The following is a 16,213-nucleotide window of genomic DNA, read 5'->3' as shown; positions in this document are numbered from 1 at the left end:
CATCAACATCAGGCACCGCTCTGCCCCGTCTCCCTGTACTGCTCAAATGTCGTCTCCGGCTGGGGGGTCCCGTGTGTCTCGTCCTCCTCCCGCATGACCCGCTCCAGCTCGATCCGTCCGTCCTTGCCCCAGTAGCTGGCCTTTTCGGTGCCCTTGACGCAGCCCTCGGTGATGAGCACGTACGGCACGGGTGCCTCAAAGATGGGCTCAGCGAGCACGCGCTCCATCTCCATCTTGAGACCGCGGGCTCCCGTCTCGGCCTTCGCAGCCTCGGCCGCAATGGCATAGAGCGCCTTGCGCGTAAAGTGCAGACGGGAGGGGTACGTCTCGAAGAGGGCGGTGTACTGGGCGACGAGGCTGTGACGCGTCTCGGTCAGGATTCGGAACAGGTCGTCGAGGGTCAGGGGGTTCAGGGCGCATATGTTGGAGACGCGGCCTATGAGCTCGGGGATGAACCCAAAGGCCTGCAGGTCTGCCGGTGTGGTGAGGTCTAGCGGGGTATGTGTTGAGGCCGGCGCGTCGGGGTTGGTGTGGGGCAAGTGGTCGAAGAGATGCTTCGGCAGGTCATGCTTGTCACCGGATAGGTTCTGGCGGCCTCGCAGGTCGGAGCCGAACCCCATGGAGGGCTTGGAGACGCGGCGTTCGACAATGGACCGCAGGCCGACAAACGCGCCACACATGATGAACAAGATATTGGACGTGTCGATGGTGTACTGGTCGACCTTGCCCTGGGGCGGCGAGGACTGAGAGGACGATGGAGAGCTGCCGCCCGAGTTGTAGTTTGTGGTAATGGGCGGGGTCGAGCGAGACGACCTGTTTTCCTTGACGTTCAGAGTCACACGGGAGCCCTCGACGAGCTTCAGCAACGCTTGTTGCACGCCCTCGCCGCTGACATCCCTACCGTGCGCGGGCGTCTTGGAGGCGAGCTTGTCAAATTCGTCCAACACAACGATGCCGTTCTCGGCTGCTTTGATATCGTAGTTGGCCTCTACCAGGAGCCTCTCGATACACGTCTCCACATCCTGGCCAATATAGCCAGCCTGGGTAAAGGCGTTACAGTCGGCTATCGTAAAGGGTACATTGAGCTTCTTGCTCAGCGTTCTACTTGCGTGTTAACGAGGGGTTCACAGAAGGAGAGAGTCATGCTTTCCGGGGGAGAACAGCGTACTCTAGAATGTACGTCTTCCCTGTGCCCGTGTTGCCCATGACAAGGAGGTTGGACTTGTCAATCTTGACATTGAGCGGTCCCGTGGGCTCTTCGGCAATGTTCAGGTCGTCAGCGGACGCACGGGGGTCGGGTTGGTCACTGAGATGCTCGACGGATTCAAAGTGGCCGGGATAGTCATCTTGGGCACGGCTGTCAGCCAGGCGGCGTGGAAAGCCAAAGCCATCATCCTCAGCTTGGTGCTGACCTGAGGCAGGGTGGATATCACGTAGTCTCTCGTGCGCGTCTCGGTCGCGTGCATAACGCTGCCTCTGGAGCTTCTCCCGTTGTTTGCGGTCCTCCTCGTCACGTTGGCGCCGGCGCCGGAGGCTCTGGTAGTGATTGAATACGGTGGAACATATGATCTTCTTGGCCCGGTGCTGGCCGACGACGTACTCGTCCACTCGCTTCTTCAGGTCCCTCGGGTAGAAGCTGGGAACGGCGAAGTTGGTCTTGTTGAACATGGGCCCACGGCCCTCATCACTGGGATCATAGCTACTCGTGAAGCCAGAGGAGAAGTCCTGGGTTCGGCGGGAGGAGGAGGAGGGCCGCGGCACCGTCAGGGAGATGGAACGGCGGTAGGTGACGGGGAGGGCGCGGCTGGTGCATCGGGTGCAGGTGAGGGTTGTCGGTCGCCTCACGAGGAGAGGCATGGCATCAGGGCGCAGGGAGGCTCGGCTGGTCGCCATGATGGTAAGAGGCGTTGTTGCAGGTCGGAAGGTAGACTAGACCCCATGAGACGTGTAACGCGGAGGGGTGTGGTTCGGAAGACCGATTCGAGGGTTCGTCGTCGCATGGACGTCGGTGGTACGAGTCACGAAGCTCCGGCGCTGCCTGGGGAAGGGGGGGGGGGTTGACCGTTTGGCCGATGCGGGGGAGCTCTTGAGAGCTTCCCATCTGGCAGAGGAGGCACCTTAAGGTAAGGTCCCTAGGTGGGTAGGGATGGCAGGGGGCCACTTGGGACCACTTGGGGCCGGTTCCGGCGAGAGACTCAGCGGGGGGGGGGGTTCCTGTGTCTGTGTACCTCCGTAGGTGCCAATTCACCATGGTGTAGTGGTCGGTGCTTCTCCTCAGCAGGCTGGGTACACTGAGAGCTGTCTAGTGATTCGCGAATGAATACTACTGTTACGAAGGCAAAACACCTATGTTCCTTATGTACCGTATCGACCTAACTACCTAGGTATCTAGTCAAGTCCGCCTGGCCCATTGGTCAAGCCTCGCGAGGTCAACTACCTTTTCGGAGTGCACGCTGGGCCCTGCGACAATTATAGGCTCATGATGGATGATCGCTAAAACCCATTCGATGAACAGAGGGAAATGGCGGACAGGGCCCCAGCTGGCAGCTGGGTGTGACACAGGGTGTGATACAGGGACAGGGGCCGGCAAGAATTCTCGTGGAATTGATCGGGGCGTCGCTCCCTTGCTCGTCCCCTCTTCTCGTCGCCTCTCGACGTCATGGTTACGAGCTATTATCAGACGCTCACGGCCACGCCGCCTGACGGGCAGGTGCAGCTGCATATGCAGCTGCACCACCCTCACATCGTGGTGCCACCACAGGCCGGCCCAACATCCGCTCAGTTGAGTCTCTTCTTCGACGTCAGGCCCTACCATTCGTTCCGTAGCACGAGGGGGGGCAAAGAGAAGGAGACGAGACGAGAGACCTCTCCTTCATTGCACTTTTTCCCCCCCTTACCTTATCAGATAATTGACAGCCTGCGCGCTCGTTCCAATCTGTCTCGCAATCTTACATCCACATCCAGGCCCAGAACACGGAGACATTGCCCCTCCAACGCCACTTCAAGCTTGAGCCTGTCCCTATCCTGCCCGCTTCGCTTCAGTACCGTTCCCGCTACTGCTGCTTCCACTCCCACTGCCACTGCCACTGCCACTACTACTTTCCCTCGCCTAGCTTACCTACGTGCATGCCCGAGCTCGAGCTCTTGCTCGCTCTCAACAATTCGCCCAGCTGAAGGAGCCTGCACCACGTTCGCCATCTTATCCCTCACAACGCCCTCATATAAGAAAACGTCCGCTTCACTCGACTCCCACTGTTCGGATCTGCTTTTTGCCAACTTTTTGCTTGTCTAATTTTTGGAAACACCCCTTCCCTCCACGACGACCATGGCTGCTGTTGTCGAGCAGTCCGCCAACTCTCTGGCCCCGCAAGCCGCTGCTGCTGGTGCTGCTGCTGGCACCCGCACTGACGGCACAGGCGTCATCCAGCTCGACCCCTGGCTCGAGCCGTTCGAGGACGCTTTCAAGAGGCGATACGCCAAAGCGCAGGACTGGCTCACCAAGCTGGACAAGACCGAGGGCGGCGTCGACAAATTTTCCAAGGGCACCGATACCTTTGGTTTCAATGTCGATTCCCATGGCACCATCACATACAGGGAGTGGGCCCCCAATGCCACTCACGCCTTTCTCACCGGCGACTTCAACAACTGGGACCGCGAGTCTCATCCCATGAAGAGGGACGAATTCGGCGTTTTCGAAATCGTGCTTCCTGCCAACAATGGCCAGCCTGCCATTCCCCACAACTCCAAGATCAAGGTTCGCACGGGTTCATATCAAACAAACCTCGATCGACAGGCTGACACGGATCCAGATCTCTCTGCAAACGCCCAGCGGCGACCGTATCGACCGCCTGCCTGCGTGGATCAAGTATGTCACCCAGGACCTGTCCGTCTCGCCGGCATACGATGCCCGCTTCTGGAACCCCCCCGCTTCGGAGAGGTATCAGTTCAAGAACCCCAGGCCGAGCAAGCCTGCGAGCGCTCGCATCTACGAGGCCCACGTCGGTATCTCCTCGCCAGAACTGCGTGTCGCTACGTACAAGGAGTTCACCAAGAACATGCTGCCAAGGATCCGCGATCTTGGCTATAACGTCATCCAGCTCATGGCCATTATGGAGCACGCCTACTATGCCAGCTTTGGCTACCAGATCAACAGCTTCTTCGCCGCCAGCAGCCGGTACGGACCCCCCGAAGACCTCAAGGAGCTCGTGGACACTGCTCACGGCATGGGCATCACTGTGCTCCTCGATATTGTCCACAGCCACGCCTCCAAGAACGTGCTTGATGGACTGAACGAGTTCGATGGCACCGATCACCAGTACTTCCACGAGGGTGCTCGCGGCCGTCATGAGCTGTGGGACAGCAGGCTGTTCAACTATGGTCACCATGAGGTCATGCGATTCCTCCTTAGCAACCTCCGCTTCTGGATGGACGAGTACCACTTTGATGGTTTCCGCTTCGATGGCGTGACGAGCATGCTTTACCACCACCACGGCATTGGAACGTCAGTCTTCGCCCCATCTCCCATTGTTGAATGCATCAACTGACGGTCCGCAGTGGCTTCTCTGGTGGCTATCATGAGTACTTTGGCGCCGATGTTGACGAGGAAGCCGTTGTCTACCTCATGGTGGCCAACCAGATGCTTCACGACCTGTATCCAGAGAGCATCACCATTGCCGAGGATGTGTCCGGCATGCCAGCTCTTTGTGTGCCGCTGTCGCTTGGTGGCCTTGGCTTCGACTACCGCCTGGCTATGGCCATCCCGGACATGTGGATCAAGATCCTGAAGGAGCAGCAGGATGAAGAATGGGACATTGGCAACATCTGCTTCACTCTGACCAACAGACGGCATGGCGAGAAGACCATTGCGTACGCCGAGAGCCACGATCAAGCGTAAGCTACCTTTGTCTCCGAGTTGTTGATTTGTTTTTGCTGACAAGATGTAGCCTCGTCGGAGACAAATCTCTTATGATGCATCTGTGTGACGCCGAGATGTACACCAACATGTCGAACCTGACTCCGTTCACCTCCGTCATTGACCGTGGCATGGCCCTGCACAAGATGATCCGTCTTTTGACACATTCCCTTGGCGGCGAAGGATATCTCAACTTTGAAGGCAACGAGTTTGGCCATCCAGAGTGGCTCGACTTCCCTCGTGAGGGCAACCAGAACTCGTTCTGGTACGCGAGGCGGCAGTTCAACCTGACAGAAGATCATAACTTGCGGTACCAGTACCTCAACAACTTTGATCGCGCTATGAACACAACCGAGGCACAATTTGGATGGCTACGCAGCCCCCAGGCCTACATCTCTCTGAAGAACGAGTCTGACAAGATCATCGTCTTTGAGCGAGGAGGTTGCGTCTTCATTTTCAACTTCCACCCCAACAAGAGTTTCAGCGACTACAGAGTTGGAATCGAAACGCCTGGCACGTACAAGATTGTTCTCAACTCGGACTCAAAGGATCTCGGAGGCCACGGCCGTATCGAGGAGGGCACCCGATTTTTCACCACTCCCATGGAGTGGAATGGACGGAAGAATTGGACGCACATTTACATTCCTTGCAGGACCGCTCTGGTAAGCACAGCCCCTCTGGTCTGATTCACCTGCACAGCATTGGTACTAACCGTTTTTACAATAGATTTTGGCGCTGGAATCCCCCGTCTCTCAACATTCGTAAAGAGCGGTTGAGATGCATGTTAGCACTGGTGAACGAAGGAACCCAAAAGATCCATCATGATTGCATCAAAGGGCTGTCGCAAATTGTCCCCAGCCATAATTAATATGAGAGCAAGTTCCTGTTGACCCTCGTTGTATTCGCTCGTCTTTTGCTGTGCTGTCTCTGTAAATCGGGAACTTGATAGTGCAAAGGTTTTCGTCACATGATCACGCTGCCCGGACATCTGATGGCAGACAAAAGAAAAAAAAAGATGCTTTAAGTTGAGCTCTTCCGGTACACTATTTACACCCGCGCGCGCGTCCTGTCTGTTCCCGATTGACCTAACACCAATAATAACCCTCCATCCTCTCTTGTTGCTCTCAGGGGTCGTTTTATACAAGGGGGGCGAAACGGCCGGTATTGATCTAATGACGTTGGGAGGGAGAAAGTCCAGTTTAGTGCTTGGGAGGCGACTGAACCTGTCCGACGCCGGCGTAGCCCTCGGAGGCGATACCGGTGAGAGGATCGGCTTTTTGGTTCTGTGCGATGCAGTCGATGCGTCAGTCCATATCCCCCAAAGCAATAGCAGACCCAGCGGCGTGTGGCGACGTACCTTGAGCACCTCGTTGGAAGCCTCCTGCCACTCCTTGGTCATGGTAGGGGGAGGGGGCTTGGCGAACAGGCGGATGACGCCGAAGATGGCGAGACTGGCACCGACGGCAGCGAGGGTGCCGAAGAAGACACGGGAACCCTCGCCAGCAGGGTCGGCGGCACGGGGGCCGTGGGGACCAAAGGCAATCCAGTAGGCTGTGGAGGCAATTGGCGTTAGTTCTTCATTTTCAGAATACGTCGGGCCTGCCTGCCATGCAGTCCACTCGGACTGGATTGATTCAAGCAAGGTTGGCTGGCGGGCCGCGGGAACACCCGACGTCATGGTGGCCGGGCCGAGTTGCATCCATTGAGCGCGTCAATCGCAATTCTCGACCCCGACGATGCATGGTAGAGCTTCACCGCGACGATTGCCAGCCATTGCCGAGCTTCGGATCAGTTCCGCTTCCCTTTCGTCCTCTCGGGGCCATGTCACGTTAGGGGGGGGATTGGGGCTTCCGAGGAAAACGCACCAGCCTTCTTCTCCTGGAGGGTCAGCTCCTGCCAGGGACCCTTCATGCGATCCCTCAGGGCCATCCACAGCTCGGCCTGCTCCTGGAGAGGCATCGTCTCCCACCTCTTCTCAATGTTGGCGAGGGTTGGGTTGGAGATGGCGTGGGTGGTGGCGGCGCGGCGGATAACCATGGCCTGCTGGTACCGGGGCGCGGCGCGCAGCAGCGACGAGACCTGGGTTCGCATCATCTTGATCGGGGCTGAGGTGAAAGAAATCGAATGTCCGGTCTCGGGTATCTGTACAGAGGAGGTCGCTTCGGTCGACGAGGTTTGCGAAGGTGGTGGGATGCCGCAATTGCTGGATGGGCCGGGACGGAATTGGCGTTGGGTGGTCAGGGAGAGAGGAGAGGGTTTTTTGGGGTGTCGTATGATGGAACCTCGATCCGTCCAATGGCCCCGTTGTAATCGAACAGCTGCCACTGGCCCGAAAATTGTTCGGCAATGTAGTGACTAATACCGAGTCACGTGCTTTACCTCGATGCGAGCACTTGAGATCTCCTCCGACAACTGCTCTTCCATGGCTCAAGCCCATCGATAGTGGGAGAACGAACGTTGCTGTGCAGACGACTTTTCTAATGACATTGAATACAACACGCGATTTTCCAATTGGTTCACGGGGTCGGTTTCTTGCGGAGTATATGGTGTTATATGGTCCCGGTATTTCATTTTCTCTCGCACACTGACACCGGTCCACTGCAGGGGCTTGTGCAAGTATCGGAAACTGCAGACATAAACACAATTGTAGGCTGCACGGCGGGAATCTGGACGTATGCAATGGATCAAGCAGTTCCTCACCTGCTCCCGAGCTGCATGCAGCCTAAGTAGATCAGCGTAGCTTGCTGTATGCTCTTTGGGAAGAACAGCTGTTTTGGCTGTCTCACAGGAGCTTCGCCGTCAAGTCTGGCTTTCGGCGGACCATCTCGGATGTACCAAGCAGATGCGGCGAGAAGCTGCTCGGCGAACGTATAGACCACGAGTGATCCTTCTGTGCCCTTCAGGTAGATGTCCCAACATTATGTCTATGATACACGGCGGTCAAGAGGCGAGCCCAGGTAGGCGATCACCTGGCTCTCGCATAATTCTACAGATAACACCAAACACTACAACGTCGCCAACCGTATTACGATGCTTTAGTCGATGTCGGGGGTGGCAGAGAGGTATCGGTCTTTGTCTTATTGGATTGATCTTCGTTGACTGAATCTGGAAGTGAGGCGTCCCTAGTCTTGAGCTCAAGCTGGCGGTGATGCGCTTGTTCCGCAAAGGCTGGGCCAAGAGTGTATGTGCCCATGGGGCGATCAGCATCATGTATTCACGTGGATGAGCATGGTATATTAACATACTAATGAGGACGCCAGACCCCACGGCGATACCAAGGGCCAGGAAGTTCCGTAGACTCATCTTTCCGGTGCGTGGAACGATATGGTCGAGCAACGAAATTCTGCAGCACGGAGCAATGCCCGTGATGATAATTGCAGCAATTTGACAAGAGGTCGATGGGCGGGCTCCGGACAAATCATGACGCTGTCCAGGCCATGGCTCGTTCGCAACTGTGGAACATCGTGAACTGCCTTAGGCTGTCAGGCGCCAGAATGGGTGTAGCCTGAGGATTAGCTAATATCGTTTTGAGGTTGCTGGGTCGCTTGTTGGCCTCCCCAGGCGGTTGCCATTGGATATGAAAGGGGGCCCCGCGGAAAAACCCGGTAGGAGAGTAGACCTCAATCCGGTGTAGCTCGCGCCAAGCTCCTGCCGCATAATTTTCCTGGACCCGGGAAGGACAGACTCACGTGACTCCCCAGGCAAAGCTCTACCCGACGAAGCCTGGATCCCGAGCAAAACTGCTCACTTCTCCCCAAGTCCTCCTGGAAGTTCAACCATCACCTCTCCACTCCCATCCGAAATCGCTCTCCGTCATCTGGCAAGATGTTCAAGAGGTGAGTTTCGACGTCGGAAGCCACTTTGCGAGCTTTCGCGCGCTCAATTGGGGCCAATTGAACTGACGTTGTCGTCGCAGCGGCATTTCTTCCTTCGCCCGAGCGGCTCGCCCTTCTTTCGCGGCGACCGCCTCTCCCCGGGTCATCAGGCCCTCGACCCTCAGATTCCCTGTCGCTTCCCGATTCGCGAGCACTTCGAGCGTCGGTGATGGCAAGATCTACCAGGTGAGTTGATTCGGATGATGCGGTTGCCGCTGGTCCGACCAGCCGAGCCGGCGGCTGCAGGATTGAGGAGAAGCTCGGTTACTGACAACAACAACTCTGCAGGTCATCGGTGCCGTTGTCGATGGTACGTAACCACCACGAAGGACGAAAAAACTTTTTCCATCTCGTCGCATCGTCATCTTGCCGTCCGCGACGTGTTTACTCACACTTTTTGCAGTCAAGTTCGATGGCGCCCGTCTTCCTCCCATTCTGAACGCTCTTGAGACCACCAACAACGGCAACAAGCTTGTCCTTGAGGTCGCGGTAGGTTGCCACTCCAACCCAAAAAGGGGCCACGACGCCTTTTTGCAACACGTTGTAGCTCATAACTTTGATTAGCAACATCTTGGCCAGAATGTCGTCCGCTGCATTGCCATGGACGGTAAGTACTGCTTGCCATGCACAATTTTTAGGCCTCATTTAACGTATTTGACCAGGTACCGAGGGTCTTGTCCGTGGCCACCCGGCCTCCGACACTGGTGCCCCCATCACCATTCCCGTCGGTCCCGAGACCCTGGGTCGCATCATGAACGTCACTGGTGACCCCATTGATGAGCGCGGTCCCATCAAGACCAAGAAGACGCTGCCCATTCACGCCGAGCCCCCTGCGTTCACCGACCAGTCCACCACTGCCGAGATTCTCGTCACTGGTATCAAGGTCGTCGATCTCCTTGCCCCCTACGCCCGTGGTGGTAAGATTGGTCTGTTCGGTGGTGCCGGTGTCGGCAAGACCGTCTTCATCCAGGAGCTCATCAACAACATCGCCAAGGCTCACGGTGGTTACTCCGTCTTCACTGGTGTCGGTGAGCGTACCCGTGAGGGTAACGATCTGTACCACGAGATGCAGGAGACCTCCGTCATTCAGCTTGATGGCGAGTCCAAGGTCGCCCTCGTCTTCGGTCAGATGAACGAGCCCCCCGGAGCCCGTGCCCGTGTCGCTCTTACTGGTTTGACTATTGCCGAATACTTCCGTGACGAGGAGGGCCAGGACGGTACGTTCATATGAGATTTGCCTCTTATCTTTTGCAGGAGCGCCTGAACTAATCCGTTGCAGTGCTTCTCTTCATCGACAACATTTTCCGTTTCACCCAGGCCGGTTCCGAGGTGTCTGCCCTGCTGGGTCGTATCCCCTCTGCCGTCGGTTACCAGCCCACCCTTGCCATTGACATGGGTGGCATGCAGGAGCGTATTACCACGACCCAGAAGGGTTCCATTACCTCCGTCCAGGCTGTCTACGTCCCTGCTGACGATTTGACTGATCCTGCTCCCGCCACCACCTTCGCCCATCTTGACGCCACCACTGTCCTGTCCCGTGGTATCTCCGAGCTGGGTATCTACCCCGCCGTCGACCCCCTCGACTCCAAGTCGCGTATGCTTGACCCCCGTATCGTCGGTCAGGAGCACTACGACACCGCCTCCGCTGTCCAGCAGATTCTCCAGGAGTACAAGTCGCTCCAGGACATCATCGCCATTCTGGGTATGGACGAGTTGTCCGAGGCTGACAAGCTCACCGTCGAGCGTGCCCGTAAGATCCAGCGTTTCCTGTCGCAGCCTTTCACGGTCGCCCAGGTCTTCACTGGTATCGAGGGTCAGCTCGTTGACCTGAAGGAGACCATTGCCTCCTTCAAGGCCATCCTCAACGGTGAGGGTGATGCCCTTCCCGAGTCCGCCTTCTACATGGTCGGTGACCTGGCCTCCGCCAGGGCGAAGGGTGAGAAGATTCTTGCGGATCTTGAGAAGAACTAAGTGGCCCGGGAAGTCGATACCTACGAAGCGTTGCGTCGATCTGATGGGGTCCTGGCCTGTGTATAGAAGAGGATCGTTGGGATGCGAGGTTCTCCCTTAGCTCAATCAAGTCTCTTTTGTGGGCTGTGTACCAAGAAATTCACATAATTCCTCCAATTGTCCCAACATTCGATGCGTGTGCTGTGAATGGGTGTATTTGGGCTTGCGTTGTGATGTTCAATGAAGGTTAAACGTGAGGGATTTTCCGATGTAACATGGCGTTGCGGACTTGTGCTACTACAGTGGAACCGATTTGAGACTCGGTCAAGTGTCAGTGTCGGCGGGACCCATTGAAGCCTTGGATACTCAACATGAGCTCGGTGTCAACTCACTTCGGTGGGCATGGGCGCGGTGGACTCGGGGTTGCGGCTCGTCATGTTGGTTGAATTCGCGGTGCGTCGGAATGCCTCAGGCAGTGAATGTATCGTGATCGTATAGTCTCGCGTTACAAGGGGGGGGGGGGGCAGGAAACAAACAAGAGGTTGGAACTGGGGGGTTTTTTTTTTCTCCATAGCAGTGGCCTAGAAAGTTCCCCTTATCGTGCAGGAGAAAATGAGGTCTTGCTCGTGAAAGTGACTTGGCCATACGCAGGTCCATGTTGCGATGCGCCACATGGTCTATACATGGAGTTCTTCGCCCCGACATCATTCTCGTCTACGAAATCCACCTACCGCCATCCAAGAAAGCAAGCACGGCTTGTTGCATTATATGGACATTGGGAAAGTAGAATATTCATAAAAACCATCAAATAAACACGGCATGGCCCTTCGTTCAATCGTCTGAAGATGAGTGTATTCCGCTACACCCGGCAAACTACCTCATATCGTCTCACAGATCGGTCATGCAAAAAAATAAGAGGGCACGACAGGAACACGACCAAATACGCCAACCCCGCCTTTCCAGCACGTACGCACTGCCCAAATAGATAGAATACAACATGGCCAAAAAGAGAAAAAAAAAAAAAAAAAAAAAAAAAAAAAAAAAGAGGCGCATCATCGCAAGGGGATCCTCTGAAAGACGGCGAAGGGCCCGTCCTCCAAGTCCTCGGTGCCATCGTGCGTCGCCAGGCTCGGGTCCGCCCTGCGGAGATTGTTGCCGCACATGTAGCTTTCAATGTTGGTGGCGACGTCCAGGACGGGTCCGTCGTCGAGCTCGACGTGGCAGCCCGACTCCCTGTCGTAGCGCATGAGCCTGCCGCGCTGGCTGACGAGCGACAGCATGAGGGGCAGGCGCGAGGCCTCCTCTGGGCACAGCGTCTCGTCGGTGGCGGGCGGCAGCCAGACGGGGTCGTTGAGGATGACCTTGGCCGTGTCGACGGGGCGGTCGGTGCGCAGGGCGGCGCGGGGCGTGGCGAGCAGGTCCTCCCAGGCGTCGTCAAAGTCGTCGTGGTCGAGGTGCTCGAGGATGTCGCGGATGCTCGTGTCGCCGACGCCGCGCAGCCACCAGATGGTGTCGACGACCTTGACAAACATGGCGTAGTGGGCAATGATGACGAGGGCGCGCGGGCGGCGCAGCTTGGCGAGCTCGACAAAGTCGGGCGGCACAAAGGTGAACCAGGTCATGGCGCGGATGTTGAGGATGGAGCTGAGGCCCTGGCGCAGCTCCTGGTACAGGGAGCCGAGGTACTGCAGGCAGTGGTAGTAGGTGTCGACGTGGGCGTGGTCGGGGTCGTCGTCGCGGATGGTGGAGACCATGAAGAGCAGGTTGTTGGGGATGTGCAGCGACGACGAGTTGAGGTCGATGGGCGGGCGGAAGAAGAGCTCGGCGAGGCCGGCCTCCCAGAGCTTGCGGGGGCTCGCGAGCCGGATCATGAGACCGATGCCGCGCCAGACGACCATCCAGTCGAGTATGTGCAGGCGCTTCGTCGTGACCTCGCGGAACATCTGGGACGACAGAGCGACGAGCAGGAGAGAGCAGGCGATGAGGGCGGGGAACGTCTCGACGTCGGCCTTTTCGATGGCTTTGCGGTAGCCTTCAAAGGCGCACGAGCGATAGTAGAGGGCGCGCGACGGGTCGACCTCCTGGTTGAGGTTCTCCAGCTGAAGGGCAGACAGGCCGAGCAGGCAGTCCATGAGAAAACGGTTCTCAAAGGCGTAGGAGGGAATCTTGACGCGGAGGATCTCGTTGACGCGCTCGCCCTTGTCCCTGGGCGTGAGAAAGGAGTTGAAGGTGTTGGTGGTGTAGAACCAGAGCAGCTTCATGTCGAGGGCATCATGCTGACCCGGCGGTATGTACAAGGGCTCGATGATGGGACTCGGCTCCCACGGGCGGCGGCTCGTCTCGGGACTGGCCACTATGGACGTCGATGGCTCCGAGGTGGGGGTGCGAGGCGTGATGGTGCGCTTGAGAGTGGCCGACTTGGCGGACGCGGCGGTGACGGGATAGAGGCAGTCGACCTTGCGCAGGACGCAGTTGCGGCATGCCGGGCGGCCCTCGTCGCATTTGACCTTGCGCGCCTTGCACGTCTTGCAGCCGGACCGTGTCTTTTTGTGTGGCCTTTTGGAGTGATACGGTTTGGTCGTGCCGTCCGAGGCCAGCAGGGCGGGGGGATCCGGATCTGAGTCGGGTGAGGTACTCATGATGTCTGTTCACTACGAAGGTACCTTGGGTAGGTACGAAGAGGAGCGAGATGGGGGGGGCTGCCTGCGTGACGTGTGAGCCTAGCGCAGCCAACACTCAAAAGGACGGCAGCAGAGTATGGTAGAGGAACAGAGTATTGGTTCCGAGGTACGATTTTCGTCGCCAGATGGATAGATAGCAGACAGTTCGATGACTGTTGACGGTCTCTCAGCCAAGCCAGAGGCAGGCAGTCAAGCGGAAGGGGACAGGCGCCGAATCCTTCGGCTGGTCCACACGCACCACGGCGTGCTAGGTCCCTTCGGCTGGCTTTGAGGCGGGCTTGATTTAACACGGCCTACTGTTGGGCTTCATGGGGGGTGACGAGGAGGCACTCGCTGGTGCCTGGCAGGGTGCTTGCGTCTTCGACGACGAGACTACAGAGAGCCACAGAAGTTGTCATTGGATGGCATCTGCCGTTCGAGGGTTGAGGGCCAAGACCGGGCATAACCACGCGTCATGGATATGCGACGTCGGTACGGCACAGCAGTGGCCTGTCAACCCTAACCCTGAAGGTATTGCCCAAGGTACCTACCTGAGGTACCTACCTGAGGTACCTACCTGAGGTACCTACCTGAGGTACCTTAGGTGCAGGTCGGTACCCATGCCCAGATGTACCTGTACCTGGTACCGCAGTCACTTGACTTCGCGTTCAGGCTCCGGTCCCCCCACTCGCTGGCGATCCCAGATAGACGCGCCTCGAGTTGCTGCATCGCGATCAATTCCATCTCCGGCAGCCCATACGACACGCACACACACACACACACACACACACACACACGCCGTCACAACCCGCCATGCATCCTCTCTTCCAGCCTCCCGACGACACCATTCTCTCCTCCCTGCTGGATGCCTTTCCCTGCCGAGAACCCCAGATCCGATCCCTCACAACCCTCCTTGCTGTACGTCGCCTCTACTCACCCCCTTCCAAAATCACATGGCAGTCCCGACCGCTGACCATTGCGCCTAGCCCAGTACCGCACCATGTCGCAACATCGTCCTCCACGGAACAGAGGCGACGGGCAAGTCGGTCATTGTCGAAGCGCTGCTGCGTCAATTGGCCTCGCCCCACGCTGGCAGCGACCGGCGCAGCATCGGCGGCAACTACGCCATCATGAACTCTATACAATGCATCACGGCGAGGCACCTCTTTGAAAGAACACTCAATGCCGTTGTCGACGCCATCGGATGGCATACGCGGCCCAGAGCCTGCGAAACCACAGCCCACCTCGCCGTTGAGCTCTCCAAGATGCTGAAGGGCGCCGAATCCCAACCACCACATTCGCGCTTCGTCCTCGTCTTCGACTCGGTCGACCGACAAAGAGAGGCGCCGCACACCCTGCTGCCCGCCCTGGCACGGCTGCCCGAGCTGGTCTGTCCTTGACTCTCCAGCGAGAGGCCCGAGAAACTCAGAGCTGATCCAAGATTCTTCTACAGATCCCCTCGCTGACCTGTGTCTTCATCCTGACAACGCCCCCGGCGGGCTTCCTGCGAACCTCCTTTGTGTCGCACATACACTTTCCCAACTATTCCAAACCCGACTATGTCAAGATCATGGCCCCCTCCATACCCGCGCCGGTACCCAACACGACCGAGGACGACATGAAGTTCCTCTGGCCCCGTTTCTGCGCCGCCGTCCACGACGCCCTGGCCGTCTCCGCCTCTCGAACCCTGCCTGCCCTGCGCCGCGCCTGCGACATTCTCTGGCCGCGTTTCACGGCACCCGTCGCCGCCGGCACCCACGGCGCCCGCGAGTTCTCCAAGCTCCTCATCCACGCCCGTGTCCACCTGCAGGACGAATCCCTCCTGAACCCGAGCATCATCGCCCTCAGGCCAACCGCCAACGCAAGCAGCAGCACGAGCAGCAGCAGCAGTAGCACGACAGGCACCACGACAGGCACCACGACAGGCACCACGACAGGCACCACGACAGGCACCACGACAGGCACCACGACAGGCACCACGACGACGACACCCAGCAAGGGCCAGACACCAACAAGAACCACAGCCAAGGCGGTGCCGACCCAGCAGACCACGCCCGACCTCGCCTCGCTCCTCCCCACGACGGCCCGCCTCCTGCTGCTGGCCGCCTACCTCGCCTCCCACAACGCCACGCGCCACGACCTCGCCCTCTTCTCCACCTACCACCACGGCCGCCGCAAGCGCCGCGGCGGCGGCTTCGCGGCGCCCCGCTCCGGGACCGGCCGCGGCGCCAAGCAGCAGCACCGTAAGATTGCGCGCAAGCTCCTCGGCGCCCACGCCTTTGTGCTCGAGCGCATGCTCGCCATCTTCGCCGCCGTGCGCGCCGAGTGGGCAGGCGGCGGCGCGACGGGAGGCCTCGGGGCCGCGGGCCTCGACGGCGACGTGGGCATGGCGCTGTCGACGCTCGCGAGCCTGCGCCTGCTCGTGCGCGTCGGCGTGTCGGGTGACGTGACAGACCGCGGCGGCAAGTGGCGCATCAATGTCGGCTGGGACGTCATGCGCGGCGTCGGCCGGAGTATCGGCGTCGAGGTCGAGGAGTGGCTGATCGACTGATCGACTGGTGTGAGAGGTCACAGGCGGAGAATCGAATCAAGACGTCATCTCCATGTGCACGCGAACGCCGCTCGTGAAGATGTAGTATTTTTTGCTTTCCTTCCGGCCAACGTGCAAATATGCCCCTTCGTTATGACCTGAACGCCGTTTCTTCTCCTTCTTCTTCTTCTTCTCCGTTCTTCTATACACTCTTACCAGGACGCCGCTCTATGCGCCCGTCGCCCGTCGCCCGCCCCCTCCATTTTTTGGTCGCCTTGCAACCTGT

The 16,213-nt window shown here is 58.2% G+C and overlaps 6 protein-coding genes across 6 annotated transcripts; 3 read left to right on the top strand and 3 right to left on the bottom strand.

Annotated features, from left to right (window-relative positions):
- Positions 1-8: 8 nt before the first annotated feature.
- On the bottom strand, positions 9-1,893 carry D7B24_007654 (uncharacterized protein; the record flags this gene model as incomplete). Its single annotated transcript, XM_028641760.1, has 3 exons — positions 9-1,101; positions 1,169-1,346; positions 1,413-1,893. 3 exons carry the CDS (start codon positions 1,891-1,893, stop codon positions 9-11), a joined length of 1,752 nt encoding a protein of 583 aa, XP_028494329.1.
- A 1,432-nt stretch (positions 1,894-3,325) lies between these two features.
- Positions 3,326-5,677, top strand: GBE1 (1,4-alpha-glucan branching enzyme; the record flags this gene model as incomplete). The annotated part of the gene is made up of 5 exons (XM_028641759.1): positions 3,326-3,754; positions 3,810-4,501; positions 4,555-4,866; positions 4,944-5,574; positions 5,639-5,677. 5 exons carry the CDS (start codon positions 3,326-3,328, stop codon positions 5,675-5,677), a joined length of 2,103 nt encoding a protein of 700 aa, XP_028494328.1.
- A 434-nt stretch (positions 5,678-6,111) lies between these two features.
- On the bottom strand, positions 6,112-7,006 carry COX5A (Cytochrome c oxidase subunit 5A; the record flags this gene model as incomplete). The annotated part of the gene is made up of 3 exons (XM_028641758.1): positions 6,112-6,195; positions 6,270-6,463; positions 6,778-7,006. The coding sequence occupies 3 exons, from the start codon at positions 7,004-7,006 to the stop codon at positions 6,112-6,114; spliced, it is 507 nt and encodes a 168-aa protein (XP_028494327.1).
- Positions 7,007-8,737: 1,731 nt separating this feature from the next.
- On the top strand, positions 8,738-10,758 carry ATP2 (atp2, beta subunit of the F1 sector of mitochondrial F1F0 ATP synthase; the record flags this gene model as incomplete). The annotated part of the gene is made up of 7 exons (XM_028641757.1): positions 8,738-8,748; positions 8,829-8,973; positions 9,076-9,097; positions 9,191-9,276; positions 9,352-9,394; positions 9,450-10,004; positions 10,067-10,758. 7 exons carry the CDS (start codon positions 8,738-8,740, stop codon positions 10,756-10,758), a joined length of 1,554 nt encoding a protein of 517 aa, XP_028494326.1.
- Positions 10,759-11,789: 1,031 nt separating this feature from the next.
- On the bottom strand, positions 11,790-13,376 carry D7B24_007650 (uncharacterized protein; the record flags this gene model as incomplete). The annotated part of the gene is made up of 1 exon (XM_028641756.1): positions 11,790-13,376. One exon carries the CDS (start codon positions 13,374-13,376, stop codon positions 11,790-11,792), a length of 1,587 nt encoding a protein of 528 aa, XP_028494325.1.
- An 834-nt stretch (positions 13,377-14,210) lies between these two features.
- Positions 14,211-15,948, top strand: D7B24_007649 (uncharacterized protein; the record flags this gene model as incomplete). The annotated part of the gene is made up of 3 exons (XM_028641755.1): positions 14,211-14,315; positions 14,384-14,785; positions 14,839-15,948. 3 exons carry the CDS (start codon positions 14,211-14,213, stop codon positions 15,946-15,948), a joined length of 1,617 nt encoding a protein of 538 aa, XP_028494324.1.
- Positions 15,949-16,213: the final 265 nt, after the last annotated feature.

The sequence above is a fragment of the Verticillium nonalfalfae genome (assembly GCF_003724135.2).
Source record: "Verticillium nonalfalfae strain VnAa140/NRRL 66861 chromosome Unknown scaffold_62, whole genome shotgun sequence".
Classification (NCBI taxonomy): Eukaryota; Fungi; Ascomycota; class Sordariomycetes; order Glomerellales; family Plectosphaerellaceae; genus Verticillium; species Verticillium nonalfalfae.
Note: the sequence above shows the minus strand (reverse complement) of the source record. Positions and strands in the feature narration are given on the sequence as shown.